The sequence below is a fragment of the Typha angustifolia genome, chromosome 7 (assembly GCF_048772165.1).
Source record: "Typha angustifolia cultivar Huaian chromosome 7, ASM4877216v1, whole genome shotgun sequence".
In the NCBI taxonomy this organism is placed as follows: domain Eukaryota; kingdom Viridiplantae; phylum Streptophyta; class Magnoliopsida; order Poales; family Typhaceae; genus Typha; species Typha angustifolia.
The window spans coordinates 12107675-12127992 of record NC_133245.1 but is presented as its reverse complement, the minus strand read 5'-3'; the positions used below and the strand labels follow the sequence as shown (position 1 = coordinate 12127992).

The 20318-nt window shown below is 34.7% G+C and overlaps 2 protein-coding genes across 6 annotated transcripts; one reads left to right on the top strand and one right to left on the bottom strand.

Moving 5' to 3' along the window:
• Positions 1-1634: 1634 nt before the first annotated feature.
• LOC140762016 (ATG8-interacting protein 1) lies at positions 1635-9483 on the bottom strand. 5 transcript variants are annotated; one of them, XR_012104683.1, is made up of 5 exons: positions 9326-9483; positions 7986-8425; positions 7597-7896; positions 4869-4923; positions 1973-4787 (listed from the first exon to the last, which is right to left on the bottom strand). XR_012104683.1 is itself a non-coding variant. In XM_073099610.1 (4 exons), the coding sequence occupies exons 2-3, from the start codon at positions 8407-8409 to the stop codon at positions 7598-7600; spliced, it is 723 nt and encodes a 240-aa protein (XP_072955711.1). In that variant the 5' UTR covers positions 8410-8425; positions 9326-9483; the 3' UTR covers positions 1635-1952; position 7597. The 5 variants fall into 5 exon arrangements, 4 of the variants coding, with proteins under 4 accessions (XP_072955711.1, XP_072955715.1, XP_072955712.1 ...); XM_073099610.1 differs by lacking the exons at positions 1973-4787; positions 4869-4923 and adding an exon at positions 1635-1952; XM_073099614.1 differs by lacking the exons at positions 1973-4787; positions 4869-4923 and adding an exon at positions 1635-1952 and having other exon boundaries at positions 7597-7875.
• Positions 9484-15342: 5859 nt separating this feature from the next.
• LOC140762933 (uncharacterized) lies at positions 15343-19393 on the top strand. Its single transcript, XM_073100920.1, has 9 exons — positions 15343-15473; positions 15558-15638; positions 16124-16213; positions 16338-16504; positions 17430-17499; positions 17804-17883; positions 17958-18020; positions 18945-19021; positions 19123-19393. Exons 1-9 carry the CDS (start codon positions 15393-15395, stop codon positions 19221-19223), a joined length of 810 nt encoding a protein of 269 aa, XP_072957021.1. The 5' UTR covers positions 15343-15392; the 3' UTR covers positions 19224-19393.
• Positions 19394-20318: the final 925 nt, after the last annotated feature.

Here is a 20318-nt window from a genome sequence, read left to right as displayed (position 1 = left end):
TCATAAGTAGCTTTAACTACTCTTTCAATACCAAGGCTCTTTAATATTGGCTCATGAAGCATTTCATTGCTATCCATTATGGCACATCAATGTAGATGTTCACTCTTTCAATACCAGCATGCACAACAAATATTGTCAAAATATCTTTGTTATTATTAATCTCTTTCATACTAGTACTTAGGTCATGTTTAGGAAGGTTAAAATATAATTTAGAATTTAGAGGACATTCTAGTTTCTTAAAGCAACTCCATAACCTCTGTATATGGCATATAGTCTGGATCAACTATACATTCTATAATTTCTCTATCCATGTAGGTAGTATTGGATCTACAAAGTATTATGTGACAAGGGTCAGCCAACTATGAAAAAAGACATATTCTCATGTAAAGAAATAAAAATCATAATAGATCACAAGCATATTCCTAATATTAACCTACTGGGGACCATAAGCTGAAAAATAAGCAATACATATAATTAGAATAAAATTCATGCATATTACATGTAATTAGAAACACATTCCTATGTAATTTGATCCAACAGCATAAAATGAACAAAATTTCAAACAAGTACATGTATATTATATGAACATGCACTCACAATTGACAACAATACAAAAAGGCCTAATTTCTAATTTACTAGGGATCACATACATGAATAAATTATAAAATCACTCCAAACTTTAACAAAAATGTATAAAAGAACTAAAACTTTAAATAAATCTATTCATATTATATGGACATGCACTCACATTTGGCAGCAATACTAAAAAAAACCCTAATTTTAACCTAGTATAAATTTCGACATCTACAAAAAAAAAGACTCAAAGGATATAGAAGTGTACATTTAGACCCAAAAAAAAAAGTATTTAGATATTGTCTCACATTACTTCCAAGAACCTATGAGATGGTTGAGAGCGTCTTAAAAGACGAAGGAGATGAATACCAAAATTGACTTCTAGATAAGTGATCTTAGTTGGGAGTAACCATAATCAACTTCAAAATCTTTGTATTGAGTAGCTTATCACATCCTTTCATGGTTGGAGACCTTCATGGTTGAAGACGACGGCAAATGTGAGTGAGAAGAGATTGCTTTCAGTAAAGAGATGAGTTGAGTGCGATAAGAGCGCCTCGAGAATAAACACACCAAAGTCAAGGGCAATATGGGTATATAATAAAGCCATTTTGTCTCACTAGCTAGCTCACAGCGTCTTTACCTTTATTAATTTTATTTATTTAAGGGTATTAGTGTCGAAGTTTTTCTAGTTTAAGAGATCAGTGTGCTATTAAGTATAACTTAGCAAAAATAAAATAAAATTTATTTGAAGATCCATATATGATGACCGTCATTTACCCTGACACTATTTAGAAAATATGGTATCTTGATCGTTTCATGATATGGCATACAAAATCTTTCAACACTTATAGAAGAACCAAAAGGCACGAGACTTATCTTTATTGGCCTCATTTTGAACTAAAATATAGGAGGCAAAGCACTCTATGATCTGAATCTTCTGATCCTCAAAAGTCAACAGATGTACATCAAAAGTATTCATGCAAAGTGACAGCAGTCACACTATCAACACCTACAATAGGATATATATGCCGACCATCAACAAAAGGTTCAATTCTTAGGGGCAGAGTTAATACCTTTTGTCTGATCTCTAATTATCAAAATAATAATAAATAATAATGATAAAATTAAAAGTATTCATTCAAAGTATCTGGACGAGCTCATATTGTGAATTTATTACTCTATTCCTTCCATATGAAAGATTCATCCTACCTACATATGCAAATTAATAACCCATCTCCCACATCGTGCATTTTATCGTTATCGTCATCATCGTAATGGAATGGAAGGTTTGCAGAGGCTCCGGCACCGTGGATCAGTGGGCTGTGTTAGCGATCACCCACAAGAACGTCTTAGCAGTGAGTTCCAGCAGTCCACTTATCCTGCGTCAAAATGAGAGAACTCTACAGTGAGCACCAAAATTTAATGTACTGCAACAACAATAAATAGATGCAGCTGCGTCAAAATGAGAGAACTCTACAGTGAGCACCAAAATTTAATGTGCTGCAACAACAATAAATAGATGCAGCTGCATCAACATGTAAATCGTATGAATGATATCAACGTCCATCTCATCTATTCACCAAGAATTTATAGCTCAACATTGACAGACATTTGGGACCACATTGTACTATTCTAAAGGATTTGCATAAAATAACAGTAACATATGTAAAGACTCCTTTTATGTACTATTTCCATGGTTATACATTTCTAAGTTGCCTTGAATTCTAACCGTCCGCTCACGCTGCAATTTCAGTCTGTTTATCTACCCCTTACAGTCTTTCAAAACATGATCACAAGAGGCTGCAATCATTACCCGAGAATTTAGAATATGCCAAAAAATCAAGAATTGACATAATGATTACAGACAGCTTTGGAGGACAGAGTATTTGTCAATCATTATATGTCAAAACCAATTAGTAAAAGCATCAATACTGAGAATCTAGAAAACGAATGATGTTGTTCCGTGGGATAAATTAAGAAAATAATGATGTCATTCCATGGGATAGACAAGGGAATCCTCATAACAGGGATGGAACTAATTAGCATGGCCAGTGTCCTATATCATGATAAGCTAGATAAATTGACTATTGGAAACAACTTTGATACTATACTACATAGCAATGATGACAAGAAAACAAAGCCTTTAATTCATGGATCCTAAAATCGGCCAATCCCAAGTTGGATCAGCCAATCCGCATCGGGATTGGCCATAACCGATCTTGATCCGGACCCGAAACCAATTAGTCTGGTAACTGGTTTCAATTTGGGATCAACCGATCCGTCTCAACCGTATTAAGCCGGATCAACCGAAACTAAATATTCTAAAGATTCAAGACGATCTTAAATATATCTAACTTAGGATTCTATGAGACAATAGTAATTAATGTTCTCAATTATTTTCTTTTAAAAATTTTAGTTTTTATCTTCTATCTCTCACATACACTCTCATCCCACTCTCACACTTCACCAAGCTCATTTGATAGTTGATCCGATGAACCCTTTTAGCTATAGAACTCAAGTGAGTTTTCGTTTTATCGTTTCCTTTTTTTTTTGTCACACTTTTAAACTCCTCTTTTTCTTATTACTATAGAACAAATAGTGAAGAAATCTACAGTAATAATTTACGAGTATATAAATTTATCAAATTGAACTCAAAATTCATTATAATTTTGAGTGAGTTTTTTCTTTCATTTTTAGACTTTATATGCAATTAAATTTTCTTTTCTTACTTTTCTATTATTTTTTAGAAATTTTCTGATATTTTAAATAATATTTAAAATTTACGTAATTAAAAATAATCTGATCCAATACAAACGGCCGATACATGTTGTTTTTTCTAACAACCGATCCCTATCCCAATATCAAGTTTCAAAACCTTGCTTTGATCCAAACATTTTAAGGTTGAATGTATAGATCATTCTTTCCCATTTATCTCAAAATATAAAAAATCTTGAAAAAATAGGATATAAACATGTCTAAAATACAATAATAAATATGTTATATATGAAAAGTTTATTGATACATGTAAAATAAAAAATTGTTGACCTAATAGATTACCATGCTCAACTTAAATTTAAAAGGAGAGAAAATATGAGAAGTCCTCTCCTCAAGCACGTGGTCACCCGCATAGCATGGGCACGTGGTCACCCGCATAGCGGGTATGACAAGCAGAAGAAAAAGTCATCCTCGTCCTCTCCAATGCACCTCCCCGACAAGGCCTCTGCCATGGTGGCCACCAAAAATGCCTTTTATATTGGAACCAATTTGTTGTCTTCTTGATAAGGAATGATGATTCTCGATAAGGAAGGATGAAGGAGATTGTGATGGGTTTTTAGGATCATAAGGGATTTAGGTAAGGGTAAATGGATCAGATTTGATCTGATCTAACCTGGGTCGGATTGAATACGGATCAAACTAATTTACCCGGCCCGAATACAAATATGGATCGCAGTTTATTAAAATATCTTAATCTGAATTCGGATATACCAATATAATATATTTGTTTGGATATGGATTCAAATATAGGATCTGTTTCCATGTAGACTATACAATATTAACAAACATCCTACCCCGACCTGTTAACATAAAAACCCACCCACCACAGCTTACCCTACATTCTCAACCCTCATTCTCTCAATTCCTCTTCATTGTCAAGCCGCCACATCCCCATTTCTTTCCTTCACTCTCTTCGGTGGTCTGTTGACTCCCACCTCAGTCTCTCCGACAATTGTGTTGGGGTATTCAACAACCCTCACTTCCTTCCCTTTCTTCTTCAACATCTTGCAGCACCCTCTCTCCAACCTTGGAGCGGATTGAACCCGCCAATCACCACCATCGTCGATGGATGGCACTGCACCTCGATTTCTGCCGCTTGAGCCGTCATGCGCGCCTCTAGGTGATTCCTATTTGATCCCTTTGGTAGGAATGCCTTCCAAACCTAGTCAAATCCTCTCCACCAATACTAGCGGTGCTCCTTGGACCATCAACTCCGGCAACTCCGATGAATCTTGAACATCATTATTTCCTTTGGCTTCTCTTTTTGCTGAAGTGCTTAGATTTCTTACAATCTTATTTGCTGTAGCAGACATCTGTCCATTGTTGGAGGTTATTTGAGACGTCGATATTATCTTCTGCTGACCACCATGTACCGTACTTGACTTTATCTGGATGATCATTGGTACCCTGAACTGGAGAGGAGAAACTGAAGTGGTCTCCTGCAGGCAATTCTTGTTGGGGAGAAGGCATTGTGTGGATCGGTAGATAAATAAGAGAGTGAATGTCATTCTGAAGCTTACGCAATTTCTTAGCAGCTCCTTTTATTGCCAAACTCATCCATGTATGTTAATCTAGCTGCAACAGTGATACATGTACTTCTTATATTAGTGGATCAAATAGAATGTTATAGAATCTCTTGATGTTATTTGCATTTCTGCAATTTTACTTCAGCACAGTAATACTGTTTCTAAACTCTACTGATAGTCAAGCCATTCTACTGTTCTACTGAATCTTCTTTTCTATTTCTTTCAATCTTCACTGGATCTACAATAATTTGGTAGATAAAAATGTCTCTTTAACCAGCTGGATCTTCTTCCGTGTTCTGAGCTAATCTTGTTGTCTTCACTCTTCAGGTCTGCTTACTCTTTAATCTATCTAAAGATTTATATGCAAACTCCAAACAGCGACTTTGAATAATTCCTAACTTTTTGAATCTATTATTACAAGACAAAGTTGTCTAAATGATCAACTTGACAAACTATGCAATGCAGAAATATTTCATTTCTTTGCAGTTTATATGTTTAGGTTTCCCATGCGCCATTCAAATTCAATTTTGACATGTAAGTTTTAGCAATTAATGCTTTTTTGTGAGTTTATTAGTTGATTTGTGAGTTTTCCTGTATATATAGATGTTAGTGATAGATTCATTTTGTACTCATATCTGATTAAGATTCAATCTTTTATCCTGTTTATTTTCATATTCAATTAAGATTTAATTTGTATTTATATCAGTTTAATATCTAATCTATATCCGAAAAATATCTATATCCGTTTAATTAGGATATAATTTTAAATTTTGCTACCTGTCCAATATCCGTATCCGTATCCGTCTCCGTATTTGAAACAAAAATATAAATCTAAATGTAAATTGAGCACTATCCAAACCGTTTTCACCCCTAGATTTAGGGCTTCGAAAAGTTTTGAATTTTAGGTCTAGTCAATTAGTATTAGAGGCTAATAGGTTATTGGTTTGGATTATTAATCATTCCATCAAAAATCTATACCGATTAATCCACACCTTGTCCAAACATGTCCATTTCCTTTTTTGCAATATTAATTTTTGGACACCTTTTGCATGTCTGACAAGCTTCGGCCACGGACACATCTATGCCTTGGGTTTTCACATGACTGTGTTTCCAATATCAGATCTAGTGCTATCATATATTCATATATTTCCTTTATCCTTACAGATTCCCTTAAATTAGTTCTGGTTTTCCTTTTCCTCTTAAGGAACCTTCTATTTTAATTAAGTCAATCCTATGGTTGCAATATAAGATCTTCGTTGGACATATCAAACCATGTAAATCTATTCTCACATAATTTATAGGTGCTACTTTAAAATTCCTTATTCAATCTTTTCTAGCAACGCCACATATCCACCTTAACATTCTCATTAGGCAACCCTTACCCGTCGGAAATGTTTGTTTTACTTTGATATCACAAAGATAGAAAGTATCAAAATAATGAATAGTGCTTGTGATTTTGGATATGTTTGTTTTGCTTTAATATCATATCATGAATTCAAATGAGCAGAACCCCTAAAATATGAACACATCATTCTTCACAAAAAAATAATATCATAGCTCAAGGTTTAATTTCTACAAACTCGAGGAAAAAAGAGAAGGAAAAAAAAATCTAGATAAAGGCAACTTCCAAAAAAATCATTCTACCTAACATTTTAACCCTTATGCATATGTGCACCTGGACAGTTCTGCAATTAAAGATGTTCATGTGGAACTACATGTTAAGTAGCTTATGTTCTTGAAATTCTATAGCCACCTCAACCATAGCAATCAACTAACAGGAAGACATTGCAATAGAATATCAAAAACGAAAATATAGTATGCGATCTGACTGCATATCTAAGAGCTTCATTTTGCTTAAGAACAATCACCAAAATAAGATTCCTCATCTATTGAGAGGAAGAAAAGATAAAGAGGTGCAAAAAGGTTATCTTGATTGGACAATGAGTTCTCATAAGGGATGATTAAATTCCATTGTAACAACAGTAGGAAAGAGCAGTTTAAACATAAACTAGTACATTAGTACTATGTCTAAAATGATATTCGGTTATTGTAAGAGGAAACTTCCATTAGGTCATCACCTTCACTCTAACTACTTAGGCCTTCATCTGTTCCATGGGGATTAAAGGACTATTAATAGCACAGGAATTAATTCAACTGTAGAACTACTCCCATTTTATTGAACTATTATCACAAAATCAACTATTCTTCAGTAAAACAAAAGAAATGTTTTCTTTCCTACGACCCTTTCTAGTCTTCTATAGTCAACTTACAAGTGGACACATATTTGAGATTAAATCTTAAAGCCTTACAAGCATTGCTGTGTGAAAGACCAGGTTATAAAATGGATGTGGTCAAGCAAAATAACATATGAGAGGTGGAGAATATGGGATATGGTTAGCAAAAGGACAAAAAGGAGAAGAGACCACATTCACCTCCACTTACAGTCGAAGACTAAAAACCCAATCTAAATTTGCGTTCTTTTACATATTCATGAATTTCAATTAATTTAAATTACTTGTAACTTTATTATGGTTAACAAAAGAATCTGATACAAGTTATGCTTATATCACAACAGTTGATGACTTGGTGTATTGTCAAACCTAAAGGAATCGTAAAAAATAACTTATTAGAATAGAAGAATAGAACTTACAGGAAAGCACTCAAATGCAAGTTTAAAGCATAATATCTTTAGGAATTTACGATGCAAATGAAAAAAATGAACCTCATTTGCTAACATTGAACCGCCATTTAAGTTGATGACACTGCCATTTGTCTCGCTGCCATCTCTGCCCCAAAATTACAAGCCCTACCAGGGCCGCAGCCACTACAACAGACCAAAATGTGTTTGCTTCCTTCGCATGGCGATATAAACATGTGGCATGCCTCTTCCACCATGCTTCACAAGGAAGGCCATGTCCATGAAGTTTATCTTCTTCATCATGCTTGGCAGACTTCCGAGACTCTAAATTGTGATCAGATGGTTCATCATGCTCATCAGAGTCTGATCCAGGTGAGTATGTCACTTCCAGTATGAAAAGCGTTAAAGTCAGAATTTAAAATAAAAAAAATACCATGCTCTGGCAACCAAATTCAGACTTTGCAATCTCTTACCCTCTTTAGACTCCAGATCATGAGCTGAAAGGCTTTGACCCTTCTCAAAGAACTGATCTCCTTGTAGGTCAGCACTGGGTCCTCCTTGCACATTTTTGTCATAAACTTTACCGGGTTCATCACCAGAATCATCTACAGCAGCACTTACTTCCTGACCCTCACTTTCACTATGAATTTCACCAAATTCAGGTCCTATCGGTAGATTCTCATGCTCGCTAGGTGGGAATACAAAGTGACTGGACATAAATAATTCACCAGAAGATTCTTTCTCATCTTTGTTCAAATACTTCTCTTTACTGTCATCATCTGTGCTGACATCTTTTGGACCTGGTGCAGCAGCATAGGTAGATGCAGTAAGAGACACAACTTCCCAGTCTGCTCCACGGGAAGAGTTCCCTTCTATCACTTTCTCATCATCTGCCATCTCCAGAAGAACCTAACTTTTTCGACAGAAAACCCATAAAAGTATAAGGCTAATGTGATAATCTTAAGGACAACAATCCAAATATCAGACCGAATTGCCAAAAGTTTACAAAAATTAAAAAGAAGAAGTGCTTAAAGGTTAAAGGTAAAACCTTTAGACACTGATTATCAATATAAATTAAGAAGCAATAAGAAGGAAAACAAATAAAATCCTCTGACTCTGAATCCAAGCATGAACAAGTTCCTGGATCTCGATATTTGCAGATATTTCAATTTTGGCAAAAAGATCAACTTTCACTTACACATATATTTGTGTTAGGAGCTAACCAGTAGATAGAACAAAAAGACCATATGCTTCTTAATGGCTGGAAGTATAAAAATAGTCTAAAACATAACCCCCAACCGTACACTGTAAAGCACTCAAAAATGCATTTAGAACCATCAAGATCAAATTTTGAGCAAGTCGAACCAAGGGCATATGCTCACATGTCTAGAGACCTACATCAAAAACCTCCGGCAGCAGATTCTTCCATATGTTTCGTTGAGAAACTTGAAAAAAGTTTTTAAGTATTCCGCGCACAATAAGAGCAAACTACCTAAGTCCATTACTGAACCAATTCCACTATAAAGTTCCATAATTTAATGGAATTATAAAATCTCAAACAAAAATCCAACTCGAGAACGTATAACTCTCATCCTAATTACATGAACTCATGTCAACAGAGATCAAGTGTAATGAAACTCCAAATAATAAAATGGTCCGATCCAATCGAACTCGCAAGCAATCAAAACCACTACTAGATCCGCGCAAGAACCTACAACAATTTAACGTCCAACTAAAATAACGAAAGAAATTAACAAGCAATAGACCGGATCAAAAGAAATCCAAAAAAAAAAAAAATAGGGAGCAATATTACCTTAAAAGAGAAATATCTTTACGGATCTATCGAGATTGGAGGAATCCCCAAGCAACGGGGGGGGCAAAGCGAGATCTTTAGCCCACAGGAAGACTTCTAATAGTCGCAACTCCCAAGAATTTTATACTGGGGAGAGATCTGGAACCGACCCGACCGGTGGATGTCGCTTCAGTAACCGGCGGTGAGCGGTTCCCAGAGTCTCAAAGGCAAAGGAGATGAAGATAAGATTAAGAATATCTGAGGGGATAGGGTACACATGACGTGGATAATTTCTTTTCTTTTTATTTTTATTTCTTTGTTTTATAGAGTAAAAAAACCAATTTGGCTGTGGTAAAATTATATTCGTATTTAATAAATTTCTAAAATAAATAGAGATATCGATAATAGACGGATAGGAGATTTTGAGAAATAATATTGATGATATCTTTATTATAACTAGTTTTTTAGAAAGTGGGATTCACCATTAAGATGTTGATTGAAGGGATTGAGAGATAGCTTTAGCAAGAAGAGTATTGTATGAGTCACTAGACAGAAGAAGAATTGAGAACTTGATTGGAAGTGAAAACACATAGTGGAATTGAGAAGCCAGTGGGAGAGGTTTAGCCAACTACTTCTACTCTGTCTAATAGAGGATATTGTAATAGTAAACTAGAAAAGAAAAAAGGGGGTCAATCCCATACTAAGAAGGGATAGAGCTTTCATGCATTTGGGAAATTTGCACCGAAAACATAATTGATTTTTAATTTTGTCGCTCGCGGATAAGATATTATCTATTTTTTTCTTCGAAGTTTGTCCTTCTATTATTTAATACCTCTTTAATATTGATAGGACACTATAATAAAGATAAAAGTGATATGTACTCTTCTTCTTTTGTTATTTCTTCTTTTCTTATTATTCTGTCTCTTAATTTTTCTCTTCCTTTTTTTTCTACGCAAGTTTATTTAATTGCTCTTTAATTGATAAAGTAAGAGACTAATCGAATATAGTAGTGAGATAATTAAGATTAATAATTCAACTATTTATTTGACTTGCCAATGAATATGCCAAATAACCAAAAGCTTTGTAATATCCAAAAGAGCTATAATCAATCTTTCAAAAAAAAGAGAATTATGTAACTCAAATTATTTGATTTCCACTAAAAAGAATTTTAATTTATGTTGCAAATAAGTTATAGTACCTAGTTATGGATACTACAAATTAGTAAGATATTAGTTATTATAGAAAATTTCTAAAAATTTGAATAGGTTGATATCTATCTTACTTTTCTCATTCTTCTTCTTTTTCTACCTGTATTTCATAGCTAATTTATAAATTTTGTAAAAAGTCTATGAGTTACGGTCAAAATTTCGTAGTAAATTTATGAATTTTGCAATTAAGTTACGAATTTCACAGTTACTTCACGAATTGTGTAGTTCTATTTGCTAACGTTCTTTGTCTGTTTGTTTTCACTCGAAATAATTCTATACAAGCATTTCATACAAAAAGAATCAAATGGTGGAGGAATGAGATATAAAAGATTATGTAGTTTGTAGAAGATATGAAGCTTTATTGGGAACATGAACATGAGAGTAAGGTTATCAAATAATATCATAGAATGCATAGAATTGGCAATGTGCCACTGTGATAACAATTAAATGATAGAGCCCTATATGGGAGAGTTGTCCCATATGCATTTAAATAATAGAGCCCTAAATGATTTGTATCCTGTGTTTTTTATATTTGTAAATCCTTCATTTTATTAAATATGCAAATAAACACTCTATTATTAGTTTTGTTAACCAAACTTAATAAAATGCTTAAGTTAATGTTACAATCAGGATTGAATTTGAGTCCGAGTGTGAATTAGCCAAAGCTAACAGGCCAACTGAGTTGGATAGGTCTAGTTCTTTTCTTTGCATTTCAGATTATGTTATTTGCCTATATCATGAGTTAGTTTAGATATGCTTCAATCTAAACATATTTGTCCCTTAATTTGGTTAAATGGCTAGTTGAGTCGGGTCGAGTTGATTTAGCCTCCAATATAAATATAGAGAGCAATTTAGGTTTAAATTATAATTGATTATTAAAACTATCTTTTTCCTCTTCTCTTTTGTCGCTAGCTTCTCCGCTCTCAACATTCTTTGCCTCAGCTATTCCTACCTCTCATATGACTTTCATTTCTACTATTGACATCCTTAGTCAACACTTACAACCATCACTACCATCATCGACCCTACTAAGCCTACCTCTATTCGCTTGACCTCCACCTAGCCGCCGCCACCACCACCACCCCCCTCATCCACATCAACCTTCATCTTGGACGTGGCACCTCATCCTCAACCTAAGACACCATCTCCTTCAACCCTAATTCACACCACCACCATCTCCAAATTGTCGCGGCCGCCAAACTTTCCTAGTTTGCTAATTTATCCCCACCACTTAGCCGCCTTCTACTTTGCTCCACCACAGCAAAACCCTAACATGGACTCCTATTTAGGTCAACCATGCCTTTACACCTAGGGGCACTGAAACCTTAGTTAGCTTAAGGCCCAACTACATAACCTACTACAAGCTAGCCAAGGCTTTCTATAATTAAGCTTTTTTCAATAACCCAAATCGTATCCAACCCTTAGCCTATCTTTAGATAAGACTTAAGCCCACTTTCATACCAAATTTCAGCTCTAGACTCCACTCATAAAGGTCTGAAGCAGCCTAAAGTCTTATATGCACCTAATAGACTCGCACCAACCCGTCAAATCCAGAGCTTTCGCCCATTTGACTTATTTCCTTCTTTTAGCCTTCTCTATAATCCAACCTATACCCATCCTCTAATCAAGTGGAAGGCCCAAATTCATACCAAAAAGGCATGTGACATTAGAAAGCCCTAACCGACTAGATCTAGTCTAATCAACCAGAATGGGGTGCCATAGGCCAAGTCCCCTTTCTTCCTTCCTTGGTTGACATATGGTCTAACTTTGGGTTGTATCAACTACACTAAATATATTACCAAAATACTTTTTACCCAACTAAAAAAACCCTTATTGGAATATCTTACCCAAAAAATATTACATAAGCTAAGAGACGAAAGAGAAAGGATATGGAGGAGAAGAACTCACTACTTTTTGGCTAGATTTAAGTTGCTCTCTTACTTCAAGATTTTAGGTTGGATGAGAATATGAAACTCATTATATCCTAGAAGAAATAAGAAAATAGGGGTATTTTTATATTTTATAAAATAATAGTGCACAGTGGATATAATATTTTCATTTCTCTAATAGTGTTAGTGTTAACCGAACACGGAATACTTTATTCACATATTTATTAAAATGGAAGGTTGTAAATATTGAAAATGCAGACATGGTGTTAAATGTAAATCTCAAAAAGAAAACACTTGTTTAGGAGAAGGGAAAAAGCCTGATAAAAACGTCGCACAATATTATTAGCAGTAAAAGCTGAAGGAGATAACAGGAGTGATTGACCAACTAGCCCTATTTTAAATTTTATTTACCAAGATGGATTGCCCCCTCAAACTTATTATCAAAAAGAGATTTATATTGTAGCAATACCTAAAATGTTGTACTCATAAGCATTTTACATTTTTTACTCAACCGGTGACTAGTTCAATATTTTTATCTTATGTTAAAATGCTGAAATATTCAGTATTTTATTTGTAAGATTTTGTTTAAGTTAAGTTGCTTAAATTAAAACTTTACTTTTATATGAAAATGCTTATCTTAGTAGAGTTTTACTTATGAGTTCAACATTTTTTATAGGCTATAGTTAAGGGTTGCAAAAATTGACCCAACAGGATAACCTGTCTTTTAATTGAGTTTGGGTTTAGTCTAATCAAATTCGGGTAATAAATGATTAACCCGTTTAATAATCGAGTCGTGTTCGGATTTATACCACTAACCCATTTTGACCCATTATAATATATATATATATATATATATATATATATATATATATATATATTAATATCCAACATTCTAACTTACCCTAAATCTTACTACTCACTCACTCTCATTCTCCCTTTTTCATCGGTCATCGCCTCCCACAATCCCACTCCCTTTTTCATCAAGCTTCGCATCCTACTCTCTTTTTCGTCAACCCTCGCAATCGTCGAATCTCCTCCCATCCCTCGTCATCGTTCGAGTAAGGTAGGAGTTGCAAATATAATATAGTTTGGTATTTTTTTTAGCTATTGTGACAAAAGAGAAGCATAAGTTTGCTCTCTTCTTCTTATTCATGGCCTGGTTCTTGTTTTGATTTCTTGGATCTTGTTATAGAACAAATTGACGGCGACGTTGGGAGAGGCAATGTCGAAGTCGGTGCAAATGGTGACTCTGGAGCTAATGCTAGCGAGATCGAACACCATTTGTTTGCATTGATTTGGTTTGAAGCAATGTTTTAAATTTTAGTTTTTGGACTCATCTTTGTTGTTGTGTGTTATTATTCTTTGTATTAGAAATTATTTGTTGCCAAGTTCAGATGTCAAGTGGTATTTTGTTTTGAGTTTTAGATAAGAGTGCTGCATCAATTTCATTGGACTTTAGAAGAATTTGATGCGCTGGTGATAGATTCAACAAGTTTTGAGTGTCTATAATTGTGAGCATTGGTGGTGAATGATGGTGACGGATCTGGCAATAGTGAATGGACTCGATCTCATTTTTTAAATTGTTTTGTTATTTTGTATCAATAATTATTTTGTTTGAGTTTATTGTAAGTTATTTTGTATTTTGAAATAGTAAAGTTGATCATTTTGCAGAATATTTTTGTGTTGTATAAAATTGTTAGTTAGGTTAATCGTGTTAACGTGTCAAACAAAATAGGTTATACGGGTAGTGTCGTGTTAATATGTTGTTAGATGTGATCATTGGGCGAGCCAAGCCAGGTTCGGGCCTACTAGACTAGGTGCTATGTTTGCCATTCCTCTCGTGAGTGGGTCGGGCCAGGCTACAAAAGTGTAATTTACCACCCGTCAACTAGTTAGAGAGAGGGCTAGAGCCTCTCCTTGTTCTACCGTCTAGCACGTCTCCCTTAGCTTCCCCATTGGTCGGCCCAGGTGCTACGCAATTTGTCATGGTTGCTGTCCCCTTCAGCTCCTCCGATAAGATCTGCACCATCGTTTCCACTTCTCCGAAGCCGTGTATGCCCTGTACCCGAGGACAGAGCCACCACCAGTTTTGACAACACTACCACCACCTGCTCACCACCTGCCGCCGCTCTACCTCCCGGTAGTAGAGGAAGGCCCCTTGACTATTGACAATGAAGGTGGAGTCCTAGTCCTCGAGATCTGTGTTGGTGATCGAGGGTAGCTAGGTTTCAGAACCATGGTGTAGGCCACAAAGATGTGCGCCAACCAGGCAAAGGAGGATTCAGCCCTATCAAAGAGGGATCAAACTTTGACCGAGTCAAAGATGTCAGCTTTGACCGACATGGTGTGGGTTTGGGGAGGAGTTAGATAGTAAAAGTAGACAAATTCTCATTAGGTTTTACTATAGCTAGCTAGGCTTACGGGCGACTGACTAGAAGGCGGGCTTTCGGGTCAAGCTTATGGGTGAGCTTTTAGATCGAGCTTTTTGGTTGGGCCTATGGGCAAGCTTTCAAACCGGGCGGAGCGAGCAAAGGGCGACTCATGCCACCCATTGGTCATTTGGGCCCAAATTGGGTTTAGGCTGTACTTAGCCTGATCCAAACTAGGCCAAGCATGGGTAGATTGGGCCATTTGATAAGCTCTACGTGTAGTACATAACTTGTTTATTAAATAGTTATATGGGTCGTGTCGTGTTATTAATTTAATAATTGATCGTATTCGTGTCTATTAAATTTGACTTGTTTAATAATCAGGTCATGTTAAGGTGAATCTGACCCTGACCTGAACCCGATTAATCCGTGGCAAAAGACCTTTCTGTAATAAGTTTGAGGGCAATCCTATATTGGTAAATAAAGTTTGGATTGGGGCTAGTTTGGTCAAAAACTCGTGAAACGAAAGGCTTCCACCCGCTTATATCGGACCACCAAAATAGAGAGCAGAATCGAAATCCATTTATCTTTTCAGATTAGCCGAAGAAGAGGAGCGATCGAAATGGGAGGCGATCTCTACGCGTTGGACTTTGACGGCGTCCTCTGCGACAGTTGCGGCGAGAGCTCCCTCTCAGCTCTCAAGGTCTCCTCCCTCTCGCTACTTCTTCCCACTTCTTGGGAGATCTTTCTGTAACAATCTTTTCTCTCGACTGCTTGTATGAATTAGGCGGCCAAGGTCCGATGGACCTCGCTGTTCGACGGAGTAGACCCCAGAATAGAAGAGTGGATCGTCGATCAAATGCACATAGTGAGCGTTTCATCTCTATGTCGTTATGTTAAATTGGGTCAATTCATATGATTATTTTTGGTTCAACGACTCCATAAGGTTCATAGGCAATTGCTACACATTGAACAGAATTGCACGGTCTTGAATTGCTTATGGCTTCTAACCTGAGTGGCTTCAAATCCAGGAAGATAAATTTGGCTAATTGTTCAGTAACTCCGCTTGTTATCTTAATAATTGTTCATATAGGATGGCATACAATTTAATCTTCATTGGGTTAACAACTATTCAATATATCCATTTCATGGATACTGATGGACTAGTGTAATACTAAATAGTGAGAACGAACAACTCAAATTGCTGTTCTTAATAGTGCTATTTCAATAAGAATGTTAGTTATTGGAATGAGGCAACATAGTTAGCTTTAATAACCTTTTATGAGCTTCAAACTTTAATTTTTTCAATTTGACCAACCAAACTTTTTTCTAACTATCCCTCTGTAATGACAGGTCCGTCCAGTTGTTGAAACTGGATATGAAAATCTTTTGCTTGTTAGGTTGCTATTGGAAATTCAGATACCATCCATTCGAAAATCATCGGTAACAATTTAAATTTTTTTCTTACTACAATTTTAACTCCCTGTTTAACTCCTAAAATAATAATGAGGATATCCTTTGCATGCTAGTTTGATCATTGAACAAATTCTTTGTCTGGTCTTTCAAGGTTGCAGATGGGCTTAATATCCAAGAAATACTGGAGAACTGGTCGCGACTGAAGCCTATCATTATGAGTGAGTGGGATGAAGATAGAGAGGCACTGATTCATCTCTTTGGGAGAGTAAGGGATGAATGGATAGAGAATGATCTGTCAGGCTGGATTGGTGCTAACAGGTACTTTATTCAAGTGCTTCTTTCTTGAGTTTTGAGAGGTCAAAGTTGATTTCTGGATAAACAAGTGCTCTTTGTTGATCAATTTAGATTGTCCACCTTGCAGTCCTCTTAAATTGAATGTTATATTAACTTGGTGAAAAGATCATCACATAATTATTATTCTGAAAGTCAAAACTAAATATGGGAATGCTGATAGATTTTTTTACAGTTAGATGTATTGCACCTTTATCCTTCTCGCTGCTTATTGATAGCAGATGACCAGTAAAGGTCGTCACATATATTATTTTGAAATTCGAACTTAATAGGGAAATACTGATAGATTTTTGACAATAAGATGTATTGCACCTCTATCCTGTCCTGCTTGCTGCTCCATGAATGTTATATTAACTTAGTGAAAAGATCATCAGATATTTATTATTCTGAAAGTCAAACTTAACAGGGGAATGCTGATAGATTTTTTATGGTTAGATGTATTGCACCTTTATCTTTCTCATTGCTTACGATAGCAGATGACCAGTAAAGGCCGTCACATTTATTATTTTGAATGGATACTTACATATAGAAACACACATAAATGCATATGTGTAACACACACATATTTTATTAGCTTATTTATGTAAATATATATTGGCTTGGCATGTTAATAGCACATAAAGTTCTATGGTTGTTTGTTATCTGTTTGCATTATATCATAGAATGAGTTTAATCCATTTCTGAGAACATTAACCCACCTAGTACTCTTTGTTCTTAGAGTTGGTAATGCTTCCCTTAACTGTACAGTCTATAAATGGTATGAATCATACCATTACTAAGTTTCCTCAGTTCTAAAATTTCTAATGATGGTATAGATAGTCATAGTTCAAATTATGCAGTTTCTTTAGGAAAGAAGAGTCTGGAGATGTCTGACCAGGCTATGACGTTGCAGATTCTATCCAGGTGTAGCAGATGCTTTGAAGTTCTCAAGTTCTAGTGTGTATATTGTTACTACGAAGCAGGTATACATCTTGTCCATCCTACAACTTCTCTCATGTTTCACATTTATCTAATGGATAATATACAAATCTTAGTAATTAACTAATAAATTAGCATTTGGAGAGCTATATGTGCTCTCCAAGTTCAACCATATACAGTATTGCAATTTATGACGGCAGATGAGATCTTGAAAACACAATTAAAATTCAACATTGAGGACAACAATTTCCTGGATGATGTAGTGTGCACTGATTGCCATGAGTCATAACTCTCTCATAAAGTTGATATCCATTGGTTGAAGTTGTTTACTTGTTTCTGTTTGGACAGAGCAGATTTGCTGAAGCGTTATTACGGGAGCTTGCTGGTGTTAATATTCCTTCAGAAAGGATCTATGGATTAGGAACTGGGTCAGTACATTTTTGTTTCTATTTCACCATTGTAAAGAAATATTTGGTAAAATCTTTGTTTGCTTATTTGTTAGGCCAAAAGTAGAAGTGCTTAAGAAGCTCCAGTCAATGCCACAACACAAAGACTTGACACTTCAGTAAGTTATAAGGATTTGGAACCAATGTTCTTGATTTAGATATGATGCATGAGATCAAATATACATATAATCTTATTTTCTTAATATTTCTGTGTTTTCTTCTTTCTTTCTTTCATTATTGATATTTTATGATGAGCTGATACTTGATGTTCTTCTGCTGTTCACTTTATTTGTTGGACAATATGTATTTATGTTAGCTAGTTAATTTTATTAACTCACTAACTATTCTAAAAACTTAAGTTGTTGGAGTAATTTGTGAATTAACATGGTACTAAAATAGGAGATCCTAAGTTCAGAATTCGCCAAAACCTATCTATCCTTTAAAATATAAAATTTTCACCTATTTAACTTTATCAACTTAAGTTTTTAGAGTAATTAATTAGTAATTCGATTGTAGATTTTATTAGAAGCATGACAAAATGAACAGTGATCAAATAGCCAGTAAATCTTCGATCATCGTAATCCCTAGATAATAAAATGGAAATGTTTTTGTCCTCTCATTATTGCTTTTAAGTTCCATTGAGATATGGTATTCAAGCTACTTGTATGAAGGAATCCATCTTTGGGCTGAAGAACACATGTAACTTTTTATTTTTGCTGGATCTTACTTCCCTACAAAAGACATTTACAAAGTTGATGTAGCATACAATCATGGAACTCATTCTGTATCTATTAATACCCCGTCTCGGAACACTATCAAACTTATCATATAAAAACTAATGTCCGTGCATTGAAAGGACACCTGAAATTAGTTTCTTATGTTAGAGCACCTTGGACAAACTTTTTTCAAGATTAAAAACATAGTTACGATGTCATGAGATAGAACTACTAGAATCAATAGGGTATTTGTATCATTGTATGTTGCTTATGTCAGATGATTGTAAAATGCATTCCTTAAAAGTTTTATCCCTATTTTGTTACCAGCTTTGTGGAGGATCGTCTCGCAACCTTGAAGAATGTAATTAAAGAACCGGCGTTAGATAATTGGAACTTGTATTTGGGTAAAAAAAACAGAATTTCTCAATTTCTGCTTGTTCTTTCAATAGTAACTACAACTTTCTCCTGTTTCTCTGGAGCTGATCTTTGGGCATATTAATTTCAGGAAGATGGGGATATAATACAGAAAAAGAGAGGGAAGAAGCAGAAAGCATACCAAGGATTCATGTCGTAGACCTCTCTGACTTCAGCAAAAAGCTGAAGTAGCTTCAACTTTTCAATACAATTCCATTCAATAATTAGTAACATAATTGTGGTTGATAATTCACACTATGATGAAATATATATACTGCATACTTGTGTGTTCCCACGTAGAGTCTGTTTTAATGTCCAGTTATGAATTATAGGAATGAAGAATGTAGGAGTTTTTGACTAAATTAGCCCTCTCGCAGACTTAATTTATGGAAATGGATCACATTTTTAACTTAATACTTAGATGGGTTTATTTAACTGTAGTTGTTAATAAAATATTGAATTTATTATCATTTTACTTTTAAATATAAACATTGGAATATATATATATATATAACACTAAACTGTCAGGGTCTTATTTTTTAAAAATATTAAATTATTCAGTGTCTTATATTTAGAAAATATTAAACAATTTAACATTTTATCGGCAAAAGCTAGGAGTAGGCTTGGTTAGAATGTTTTGGTAGAAGCTATTTTCTTTTTCCTTCTTTGATTTTTAGTGCAGTAAGTTGTAGGTAATTGTCGAACCATTCTAATTTGTAATAAATCTTTTACATATTTTCACATCGATATATTTTTTTCTAAAATTTGATTAAATTTTGAGTCGAATCAATTCATTAAGACTTTTTTTCATCTTCATAGTGACATTATATGTCAAAAAATAAAATATTAGTTAGAAAGTGTACGTTGAATAATTGATCATTTTTAATAATAAGATATTTAATTGTTCAAAAACCTTTTAATATTTTTCTTTTAATAAAAATATTGATAAGACCAGCGATTCAAGATAATTTTGTTGGATAACTACAGTAAAAACACATATATTTTGGTATTAAAGATATGATTTGTGTGGGCAAATAAAATTTAGTCAACAAACTCAGATTATACTCAGATTATATAGACTGAGAACAGAAAACTATTTGGAGTTAAAACCTCTAAAAATTAATTAGAGAGAAAAGAAAGGTCCAGTGTTTGATAGCTTCACCGTCTTTATGGAATTCTGTGGTACTTTCCAGCGACTGGAGTGCTTTAGTTGTACGATTATTGTCTGAGAGAGAGAGAGAGAGAGAGAGGCATGTGTAGTTATGATGCATCAACCTCTCTCCCAAT